The sequence below is a fragment of the Bos taurus genome, chromosome Y (assembly GCF_002263795.3).
Source record: "Bos taurus isolate L1 Dominette 01449 registration number 42190680 breed Hereford chromosome Y, ARS-UCD2.0, whole genome shotgun sequence".
Lineage (NCBI taxonomy): Eukaryota > Metazoa > Chordata > Mammalia > Artiodactyla > Bovidae > Bos > Bos taurus.
Genome location: NC_082638.1, coordinates 734,159 through 745,941, shown reverse-complemented (window position 1 = coordinate 745,941; position 11,783 = coordinate 734,159). Strand labels below are relative to the sequence as shown.

Genomic DNA, 11,783 nt, shown 5'->3' with positions numbered 1-11,783 from the left:
AGCCAGGGGGTGCGGTCCTCCCCCTCGAGGGCAGCTGGTGGCAGCCAGGCTGGGCCCCCAGTGAGAACAAGTGACGTGCAAAGCCAGCCCCGGGAGCGCATGGGGGGCGCGGCCCCTCGTGACACCAGGTTCCCTAGAAGAAACCTTCCCTTCTATCCAGAGGGGTCTGAACACCAGCCCGCGGGGAGGCGGGTACCCGAGCTCCCCACCCCACCCCAAGAGTCCTTGCAGCAGTGCGCCTAATGCAGGCGGGACTCAGCGGTCCCACACCCACGAGCAGGCCCGAGAGCCAAGGACACGCCCGAGCGAGACCCCCCAGGTGGAGGCTGACGGCAGCTAATGTCTGCGGAAGCGAGGAACGCCGGCCCGTGGGGGCCTTATTCGACTCGCTCTCCTTTTCGTGTTGGGGCTCTTTGCAGTTAAAAAAAAACAAAAAACAAAAAACATTAAAAGGCTAGAGGTGGAAATATGACTGACGGACATACAACCTGTCTCTTCATTGCTTAGAACACAAACAAGCACGCGGCGCTAGGGGCAAAGAACCCGCCTGCTGATGCAGGAGACCTGAGAGGCAGGCTCGGTCCCTGGGTGGGGAAGATCCCCTGGAGGAGAAAATGGCAACCCACTGCAGTATTCTTGCTTGGAGAATCCCACGGACAGAGGAGCCTGGTGGGCTATAGTCCATGGAGTCTCAAAGAGTCAGACACCACTGAAGCCACTTAGCATAGCGCAATCCCGTCTGGCTGACACCGAGGACTGACTCACAGAGCCTGGCTCGTGCACTGCCCCCCCTCCACCCGCCCCAAATGCGCCCCTCGGCCCTTCCGTGACTCAGCCGATCATCAACCACCTCTTTTCTTTTAGTTAACCCACCCATCTTTCAGATGTCGCTGAGTCGCTAAGAGTCCTGTCTGGCTTTTTTTTTGCAACCCACACGGACTGTAGCCCGCCAGGCTTCTCTGTCCTTGAGATTTCTCAGGCAAGACTACTGGAGCTTCCCTGGTAGCTCAGACAGTAAAGAATCTGCCTGCAATGCAGGAGACCCGGGTTCGATCCCGGGGTCGGGAAGATCCCCTGGAGGAGGAAATGGCAACCGGCTCCAGCAGTCTGGCTACAGTCTATGGGGTCGCGGAGTCGGACATAACTTAGCAGCCAGACGACAAAAACCATCTCTCCGATACGCAGCGTCTAACGCTGTGCATGTCGTAATTAAAGCTGGGGACGGTGCACCCCTGCCCCCCGGAGTCCCGGAATAGAAGCCCTTCTTCCCCCACCCCCATCCACCATCCCACCTCCCTTAACCATCCCCATCGAAAATCCCACGGGTGCAGTCTTTCCCCCAATACCCGGGGTGTCTGTGGTTCTGCCGCCCTCCCGGGTCAGCCGTTAGGGGAGCACACGGCCTGGGCCACCGATGCCCCCCACCCGTCCGTCCTCCCAGAACACGCAGAGGGAGTACACACCCATCTAAGGCCCACGTGAAGTGCTTTTAAAGGAGAAACACGTTCTGCGCCCTAGTTGGCAACGAGGACAGATTTCATATTCATTCAGTCCTTCCCGCAGGCAGCAAGCTGCTGACTTGGGGGAAAGGAGTCGGGGCGGGGGTGGGGTGACCCCTGGGATGTACGCAGGGCCCCAGGGAGGGGGAGGTCCGTCATATAGGGGAGGGGACAGGGTGGCGTAGAGTTAACCGCCTCCACCACCGAGGCTGCAGAGAGCCGTCCTGGGGTGCCCAACGCCGGTTCTGAAAGCAAAGTGCGGAGTGCCAGGGCCTGGCAGCCTGAAGGACCAGCTCCGGCTGGAAAGTCCTCGTTGGCCCAGCGGGCAGTGATGAGCATCGCCGGGTCCCGCCCCGCCCACACGGAAGGGATGCCTCCCTCACCCGGCGTGCCCCGGAGCCAGCGACGCGTCCCCGCCCAGAACCCGGGCCGGCCTCGCCCTCTCTTCTAGCGCCGTGTGGTCCCGGCCGGCCGGAACCGGGCTGGGCCACCAGCCAGCTCCGTCCTCCAGGCCCCAGACCGGCCCCAGACCAGCCCCAGTGAAGCCTCAGAAAATGCCAGAACACCAAGGCCCTACCCCGCGCTGAGATCCTCATCCGCTGACAGCGACCTGATCCGTCCCCACCCTTCTGGGGCCCTGCCTCTCCCAGGAAGAGGACTCAGGAAGGCCCTCCTGCCAGGACACCGGGGGCTGGAGAAATGAATGACCGGCTGGGGTGGGGGGAAGGGGGGTGTCTCGGCTCTCGTGGGTCAGTAGTCCTAGCATCCATCCGTCCAGTGGCACTTGGAGGAGCCCCCCTCATGAGAAAGAGGGCGGGGCGGCAGAAAGGACAGAGAGGCAGGGATGAGAAAGAAAGAAGCAACAGAAACAGCAAAGAAAGCGCCACTCAGTCATGTCCGACTCTTGCTGACCCCACGGACTGTAGCCCACCAGGCTCCTCTGTCCATGGCTTTCCCGGGGCAACAATACCAGACTTGGGTTGCCATGCCCTCCTCCAGGGGATCTTCCCCACCCCGCCATCGAAACCTGGCTGCAGGCAGGTTCTTGACCATCCGAGCCAACGTCGGGGGAGGGGCATAAAGAAAAAAGAGGAAGGGGATAGAAAGCGAAAAGAGCAACAGGGCAGAGAGAGGCAAATAAAGAAATAATTCTTGCACCTGCGTTGCTACAAAGAATTTGTTTTCTGGACCTGGCTGCTGACACACCTCGGCATTCGCTTTGTGAAAATTCACAGGACAGTACCCTTAGGATTTGTGCTGTTTAGTTCTTTATAATTCAATAAAGTTGACTCATTGGAAAAGACTGATGCTGGGAGGGATTGGGGGCAGGAGGAGAAGGGGACGACAGAGGATGAGATGGCTGGATGGCATCACTGACTCGATGGACATGGGTCTGAGTGAACTCTGGGGGTTGATGATGGACAGGGAGGCCTGGCGTCCTGCGATTCATGGGGTCGCAAAGATTCGGACACAACTGAGCGACTGAACTGAACTCAAAGAGCTCACAGGGTTTTCCTTTGGTGGTTCAGACGGGAAAAGAACATGCCTGCAATGCGGGAGATCTGGGTTCACTCCCTGGGTGGGCAAGATCCCCTGGAGAAGGAAATGGCAACCCACTCCAGTATTCTTGCCTGGAGAATCCCATGGACAGAGGAACCTGGAGGGCTAAAGTCTACGGGGTCGTGTCAACTACAAATTGGCACTTAAACAGCATTGCTGACAACTGAACAAAAAAGGCAATTTGCCATCTGCCTCTACGGAGATCGAACCCCATGCTGCTATCGCTGTGGACCTGCAACAACCCCTGAGGGAGTTCAGGGTGGAGTGAGGCACTCTGTGCTCCAGGGAATGTGGTGGGACAGGTCTTTAGTTAGTTGGATGTTTTTAGGAACAGATTTTATGATCTCAATCCTTGCAACTCCTCGTATCTAGTCCAGTTCAGGTCAGTGTCTGACTCTTTGCGACCCCATGGACGGCAGCATGCCAGGCCTCCGTGTCCATCACCAAGTCTTGGAGTTTACTCAAACTCATGCCCATTGAGTCAGTGATGCCATCCATGTCATCCTTTGTCGTCTCCTTCTCCTCCGGCCTTCAATCTTTCCCAGCATCAGGGTCTTTTCAAATGAAGTCAGCTCTTCCCATCAGATGGCCAAAGGGTTGGACTTTCAGCTTCAACATCAGTCCTTCATACCTAGAGAAGCACTAAATCCATTCACGGTGACATCAGATCCTCATGACTAACAAAAACCGTTTGTAAACTGTTTCGTGGCATTGAACTCCCCCTTCACCAAAACCTCATATATTGACTTTCCCCCACTGCGGCTCTGGAGCAGTCTCTCAGAGCTATCTGTGATGCTGCCTCCCAGGGCTGCAGTCCTCATCTTGCCCCAAATAAAACTTAACTCACAAGTCTCAAGTTATACTTTTTTTTTTATTCCACAGTCACAAAGGGTCGGACACGACTGAGCGAACACCACATGCATAAGGCGTTCAGGCCTTCCAAACATCAAGGTCTCCGGACACGCCCTTGGAGGCAGGGGCCTATACTGCCGCGTGTGGTATGTCACATGTCTGCGCGTGGGCATGTGCAATGGCTGCATACGTGTGCATGTCTGTAGACACACGTATTCACACACGTGAGTGCACCTGTCAGTGAGCTTGTGAAACCAGCACACATGCCTCTGTTCTTCTAGGAGACACCCCCCCCCCCCACCCCGCCGCCAAGTCGCAGTGCCCGGCTTGACAGGGACACCCCGAGTCTGGGCCCCACTGGGCCCTGGAAAGACAGCCGGACCTCCTCCATCCCGGGACCCCCAAATGTACCCAGAGTCGTCAGGGTTGGGGGACCCCACGGAGGGGCGCTGGGTCCTCCGGGGACACTCTTGTGGGCGGACCCGGGTCTCCCGGGCTGGGCACAGGCAAACACTGCTCCGAAGCCGGGCCGGCCGGGGTTCGGGGCGGTCTCGTACGCTGGGTCAGAACCCAGACTGCATCGCTCGTCCCTCGGGGAGAGGCGGGGCCTGGAGGCCGCCAGGGGTCATCAGGGCCTCTCGGGGGGGCTGGGTTGGGGGGTGGGGGTCGCGGGCGGGACTCGCGGGTCTGCGGCGCGGAGCCGGGGCCCCAACGATCGGACCGGCCAGACTGGACGAGCCTGGGGACCCGAGCGTACGGTGCTACGATTGGGAGAAGAGAGGGCGCGGGGCTCCGCAAAGCCCGGCCGGTCCCCTACGACGTTGTTGTCCGTCGCCGCCGCCAGGCCAAGCATGACCTTGAAAAGGTCAAAGTGGCCGCCACGCACCCCACTGCGACCCGCCCCGGGAACGCTTGGCGCAGGGGCGGGGCGCGGCTCCCGATATGCCCCGCGGTGAGACGCGCGGGCCAGGGGGCAGGGCCTGCGTGGAGGCGCAGCCAATAGGCGAGGCGCACGGGAGGCCGCAGGGCGGGCCGAGGCGCAGTTCCCGGCAGCCCGCGGGGGGGCGCGGCGCGCGCTCAGGGGGCGGGGCCGGGGCGGCGGCGCAGCCAATGGGCACGGCCGTACGGACCCACGGGGCGGGGAGCCGCGCCGCTCCCGGCAGCCCGCGCGGGGGCGGGGCGCGCGTCTAGGGGGCGGGGCCCGAGCGGCGGCGCAGCCAATGGGCGCGGCGCGCGGGGGCCGCGAGGCGGGGCGCGGGCTCCTTAGCGGCTGCGCGGTGGCCGCCCCGTCCTTTCGGTCCCGGCGGCGGCAGGGCTGAGGCAACGGTGCCCACCCTCCGGCTCTCTCTCTGCTTTTCTGCGCCTCCGCTCCGCTCTCCGCCCGCCGCCATGACGGAACAGGCCATCTCCTTCGCCAAGGATTTCCTGGCCGGGGGCATCGCCGCCGCCATCTCCAAGACTGCCGTTGCCCCGATCGAGCGCGTCAAGCTCCTGCTGCAGGTGCGTGTCAGGCTGCTGGCGCGCAGCCGCCGGCGCCAGGCCCCGGGGAGCTCGGGGGCGCGCGCGACCCCGGGACCGGAAGCGGGGAGGCCGCGCCGCTTTGTCCGCGCGCGGCCGACCCGGCTGGCTTCCGGGGGGTCGCGTCACGTGGGCACCGCCGCGAGGGAGCGCATGCGCGGGGGGCGGCCGGCGGGGATGTCCGTACGTCCGCATTGGGGCGCGAGGGGCCGCATGCGCGTCGGGAGGCCGGCGGGGGCGGCCTCCGCGCGTGCGCCCTGGGGCCTGCAGAGTTGGGGTGCGCATGTGCGCGGGGAGAGCCGCGTGGACGGACCCTGCGAGGCTGTGGGTGGGGTCCCGTGCCCTTGGGCCGTGGACGGGGGAAGATCTTTAGTTCTCGTAGTCGTACTGGTCCTCTTGCCCACTGTTCGCACTTGTTTGCGCGGGTCTGACGCAGAATAAACTGCGCTGGTCTGTTTGCAAATGGGGAGCCAGTGGAATTAGCGTTGCGATGTGATCGCAACCCCTAAAGAAAATAGGATTCCTCAGGAAGGATGCTAGGATAGCTTAAAGGCCCCGTGTAAATGTCTTGTTAAGGAGACGTCTGTCGTTGGTGACCTCTGCAGGTGTCAAGTGCAAATTGGCTCTTGTGGGCACCTGCTGTCTACCTTTGGAAGCGGTACTAGGTCAGTCGTGTCCGCCGACTTTTGCGACCCCATGGACTGTAGGCCCTCCAGGCTCCTCTGTCCATGGGATTCTCCAGGCAAGGATACTGCAGTGGGTTGCCATGCCCTCCTCTAGCGGATCTTGCTGACTCGGGGATTAAACCCGGGTCTCCTGCATTGCAGGGTGATTCTTGACCGTCTGAGCCGTCTCTATGAGTATTAAATCAGGTGCTGCTGACCTTCAAACCCCGTGAAAGGACTTCAGGGTGGAGAGCAGGAGTGAGGCATGCGGGTTCTGGGAAAAAGTGACAGGCCAGGTCATCAGACAGATGTTTCCAGTGGCTGATGGTGAGCCCACTTTTTGCTTGCCCACCTCATGTTTCAGTTCAGTCGCTCAGGCGTGTCGCATCATTGCCGACCCCATGGACTGTAGCACGCCAGGCTTCCCTGTCCATCATGTTTAGAAAAGCCTAAAAACCTTTACGGTGACGAATGCTCCTTGAGGCTATGAGACAGGCTCTGCGAAAATTTGTGCTTGCTCTGTGAACTTCCCATTGACCAGAATCCCATCCAGTCTCTCCTCTTTGGAGCAATCTCAGCTATCCGAAGTGCTCTCCCCCGGGGGTGCAGTCCTCGTTTTGCCCCAGATCTTAACTCGCCGCTCTCAGGTTGTGTATTTTTTATAAGTGGTCATGGAGGCCTGCTTGAGGCCCTGGGTGAAGAAGCCCTGTTCCCCCTCACCCCCGCCCCAAGCTGCAGCACGCCAAGCTTCCCTGTCTGTCATGTTTGAAAAAGCATTAAAAGCCTTCACGGTGACAAATGCTCCTTGAGACTAAGAAACGCTCTGCAAAAATACGTGCTAGCTCGTGTGAACTTCTGTTGACCAGAATCTCATCCATACCGACCTTTCCCTCACCTCTTTGGAGCAGTGGCTCAGAGCTGTCTGAGCTTCACCAGAATCTCCTCTAAGTCTTGGCGGTGTGCCCAGGCCCCCGGTAAAGCCCTGTGTCTCCCTCCGCCGCCCCCCAGGTGCAGCACGCGAGCAAGCAGATCGCGGCCGACAAGCAGTACAAGGGCATCGTGGACTGCATCGTGCGTATCCCCAAGGAGCAGGGCGTGCTGTCCTTCTGGCGGGGCAACCTGGCCAACGTCATCCGCTATTTCCCCACGCAAGCGCTCAACTTCGCTTTCAAAGACAAGTACAAGCAGATCTTCCTGGGGGGCGTGGACAAGCGCACGCAGTTCTGGAGGTACTTTGCGGGCAACCTGGCCTCCGGCGGGGCGGCCGGGGCCACTTCCCTGTGCTTCGTCTACCCGCTGGATTTCGCCCGAACCCGCCTGGCGGCCGACGTGGGCAAGTCGGGCAGTGAGCGCGAGTTCAGGGGCCTGGGAGACTGTCTGGTGAAGATCACCAAGTCTGACGGCATCCGCGGGCTGTACCAGGGCTTCAACGTGTCGGTGCAGGGCATCATCATCTACCGCGCCGCCTACTTCGGCATCTACGACACCGCCAAGGGTGAGCTCACTGCTGGAGGCTGCGGCGGGGGTGGCACCCGGGAGGGCCGGGGCCTTCTGCTCCCTGGGGGCAGGGGCCTAGTCCTGGGGGAGGGCGTAGGCACCTCAGCTGCTGATAGCTGTGGGCTCCCAGCCCTGGCAGCTGGAGGCTGAGACCCAGGTGTGGGCGGGGCTCTCTCCTGGGCCTGCGGACTCCGTGAGTCCTGAGCTCCTCCCTCTGGGTGTGTCTGTCAGACCCCAGAACCCAGGCGGCTGAGGACACGCCCGGTGACCTCATTTTACCTTCATTCTCTCTTGAAAGATCCTGGCCTCGGGCGGGTCTCCAAAGACAGCTACATTCTAAGCTCCTGAGAGTTAGGAATACAACATGTAAATTCATCACCGTTGATAGGAGGAATTCCTGGTTGGCCTGGGCAGATGGCGCAGAAAGCAGCTTAAGCAGCCCAGCTTTATTGCTCCCTGTCCTGGAGGCTGGAGTCCGACCCAGGTGTGGGCGGGGCGGGTTCCTCCTGAGACCTCTCCTGGGCGTGTGGACGGCCTGCCCCGAGTCCTCACGTGCCCGTCCCTGTGTGTGTCTCTGCCCTGACCTGTTCTTAAAGGGACCCCAGTTGTAGTGAGTTAGAGTGTTTCTCTCTGACCTAGGTTTTATGTGTAAAATGTTTGATTTCCTGTACATACCTACAGTTAGAGACGGTAGCGTTGATACGTGCAGTTCCATCCTCTGGTTGGGGTGTGGGCTCCACCACGATCCCAGCCCCTGTAGGGGAGCCGCCCCGGAGGCCTGGCCGCCTGGTGCCCTCTGCAGGGGAGCAGGTGTCAGAGCGTCCCCTCCGTGGCGGCTGGGCCCGTCCCACCGGCTGGCGGGGCGTGTGCTGACCCCAGTCCGTTCCGGCTAGTGTCCCCGTGGAGCTGGGAACTGCATGTGGAGCTGTGGGCGGCCCCGGGGCCTCACCCCGTGTCCCCCCGCCCCCGCAGGCATGCTCCCCGACCCCAAGAACACGCACATCGTGGTGAGCTGGATGATCGCGCAGACCGTGACGGCCGTGGCGGGCGTGGTCTCCTACCCCTTCGACACCGTGCGGCGGCGCATGATGATGCAGTCGGGGCGCAAAGGAGGTATCGGCTCCGCTCGGCTCGGGGTGGGGGGTCGTGCGCGAAGGACATGCCGGCCCGCTCAGGGAGCGCTGACGGGCTCAGGGAGGTGCTGGGGCCCCGGGGGCGGCCATGTGTCTTCCTGCAGAGGCGGGGGCCAGCGTCTGGTCCCAGAGAGAAGCAGCCGGGCCTCATGGGGCCGGATGGGGCGGGGCAGGCACAGGGCCCTTCCGGTACCCTGTGATCTGATATGGGGGTCCCCCGTGGGCGCCCGTCCGTGCCCGCAGCTCCCTGGGTCTTTGACCTGGCGTCCCTGGGCCTCGTGGGGGGTGGCGTCCTGGGCTTGATCCCCTCCCGAGAGCGCGTGCCCAGAGCCACGTCTAAATGGCTCAGACCTCCTCCTGGCGCGCAGATGGCAGCCCGGGGCTCAGCAGCTGTGCCGGGTCTCCCCGGGGCCGTGTCCGAGCGCACCGTGACCCCGCCGTCTCCCCACAGCCGACATCATGTACAAGGGCACCGTGGACTGCTGGCGGAAGATCCTCAAGGACGAGGGCGGCAAGGCCTTCTTCAAGGGCGCCTGGTCCAACGTTCTGCGCGGCATGGGCGGCGCCTTCGTGCTGGTCCTCTACGACGAGCTCAAGAAGGTCATCTAGGCGCCCGTCCGCCCGCCGCGACCGCCTAGCGCCATCCCTCACTGTGACGGACCACCGACTTCGAGAAATTCCAGCGTCCCCGCCGGGGCCGGGCCACCCCGCGCCGGGGACTCCTCGCCGGCGGACCATCGGCCCTGGGTCCACGCGTTGATTGGGGTGGGGGGAGAGGGCAATCGGGGGGCTCTCCATGGGTCCACAGTCGAGGCAGCTCCGCACACCAGACCTAGACTCCAGGTGCTTGTAGGACCGACCCGTGTTTAAGTATTTATTTAAGAAAATCATGTCTCCATTTGTACTTAAGCACTATCCTCTCTTTTGCACAGCCGAATACGCGCGATTATGTTTCTCCGTCGGGCATTTCCGCTGCGGACAATAAAATCAGGACACAGAGGCGCTGGTCTCATGTCTCAGCAGAGAGGCCTTGAGGGGCGGTCAGCGAGCAGACCATGGGGTCTCCAGGTGGGAGACCAGGCCTCCTTGTCCATCACCAACTCCCAGAGTTTGCTCAAAGTCAGGTCCATCAAGTCAGTGATGCCATCCAACCATCTCTGTCGTCACCTTCTCCTGCCTTCAATCTTCCCCAGCATCAGGGTCTTTTCCAAAGAGTCAGTTCTCCGCATCAGGTGGCCAAAGGATGGGAGCTGCAGCTTGAGCATCAGTCCTTCCAATGAACACCCAGGACTCATCTCCTTTAGGATGGCCTGGTTGGGTCTCCTTGCAGTCCAAGGCACTCCCAAGAGTCTTCTCCAGCACAGTTCAGAAGCATCAATCCTTGGGCACTCAGCCTTCTCAACTGCAGCTGGGGTTTAAGCACACAGGATCCCAGGGTGGTGGCAGCTGTGTGGCCGCCATGCCCGGGGCTCACTGGGGATCCCCCTCTAAGGTGGGCATCCTGCGGCTTCCCTGCTGCTGGTGTGGTTGCTGAGCTGTATGACCACGTGGGTTGAAGCCTGAGAAGCTCGTCTGTGCCTGAGAGTCCAGGCAAGAAGACTGGCGCGGGTTGCCAATTCCTTCTCCAAGGGATCTCCGCAACCCAGGTCTCCTGCATTGCACGTGGATTCTTCACCAACTTTTAGGCTCTCACCTATCACCCTTGCAATGTCAGAGACCTGGGTTCCATCCCTGGGTGGGCAAGAGCCCATGGAGACGAATATGGCAACCCACTCCAGTATTCCTGCCTGGAGGGTCCCACGGGCAGGGAACCTGGAGGGCCACAGTCCACGGGGTGTCAAGACACGACTGATAGAACACACACACACCCTCCCCCCAGCCCCACGCAGCTAAGCATTTCTCCAGAAACCCGAGCCCTAATACTGTGATGTCAGGGTCGTGGGGGACGTGGGATTGGATCTGAGGCGGCCTCTGGGTGTCCTTAGGGGTCAGGGAGCGTGTCTGGGGTCCTCACCAGCCTGCGCCCTCAGGAGGGTGCACACAGAGGTGTCCCTTGGCTCCATGTCAGTGTCTGGGATGTGGCCTCCTCAGGGTGTCATGGGTCGGAGCATGTCTGTGGGGTCCTCACCAGCCTGCGCCCTCAGGAGGGTGCACACTGGTGTCCCTTGGCTCCACTTGCAGCTGCCAGCACCCGGTGACATTGGCGAGGTCTGGTGGGGGTGGTCTGCTGGTCACAGGCGAGCCACAGCTCCCCACCCCCAGGCTGGCTTAAAAGGCAGGGCTTTGATAATCTGCAGATCAAGGTGAGGTCAGTCCGGGAACAGGAAGTTGGAGCCAGCTGTCCCCAAGGTCGCCCCGCCCACACTGGCTGACCTGGAACAGGGACCAAGGATCAGCCAGCACTCGCCAAAAGGGGTTGAGCCTGGCACCCGCCAGGCAGAGGTGTCCTCAGTTCCGACCCGGCCGCTAGGGCGGACTGAGTCAGGAACCTGTCAGCCCAGACCTGCACTGACGGCCAGTGGTCAGACCCGGGACACGTGTTACCAGGTGCCTTCAGCACCTCCAGTGGGATAACCGCAGGTGCACGCCCAGCTGGCTTCCCTCCCTCAGGCTTGCAAGCCCGCCTCTGCTGTTGGGGTGAATTCTTTGCAGGAGAAATTGAAGCGTGTACACAAGACAAGAGAGGTTTGAGGTCCCTCCCGAGAAGCCCTGAGTTCCTGTAGGGGGCAGGCTGAGTCCTTTCCCCTGGGTTTTCAGTGTCTGTGTGTGTGTGAGTCCCTTCAGTCATGTCTGCAACCCCATGGACCACCAGGCTCCTCTGTCCATGGGATTCTGCAGGCAAGAACACGAGTTGCTATGCCCTCCTCCAGGGGACCCTTCCCCCCCCTGGGTTAGGCAGGTGGAGTCCTTACCTTCTCAGCGCACCAGGGCTTTCAGGGGGTGGGTGTTTTCCTACGGGGCCACGACCCGCTGTCTCTGGAGGCAGGTCAGCACCCAAGTCTACCTGCCCCTGTCCCACAGATTCAACCTTGCAGCTGGTGGTGTGGGGACGTGTGTGT

The 11,783-nt window shown here is 61.5% G+C and overlaps 1 protein-coding gene across 1 annotated transcript; it reads left to right on the top strand.

Annotated features, from left to right (window-relative positions):
* Positions 1-5,201: 5,201 nt before the first annotated feature.
* On the top strand, positions 5,202-9,724 carry LOC132344463 (ADP/ATP translocase 3). Its single transcript, XM_059884052.1, has 4 exons — positions 5,202-5,411; positions 7,103-7,589; positions 8,564-8,704; positions 9,176-9,724. Exons 1-4 carry the CDS (start codon positions 5,301-5,303, stop codon positions 9,331-9,333), a joined length of 897 nt encoding a protein of 298 aa, XP_059740035.1. The 5' UTR covers positions 5,202-5,300; the 3' UTR covers positions 9,334-9,724.
* Positions 9,725-11,783: the final 2,059 nt, after the last annotated feature.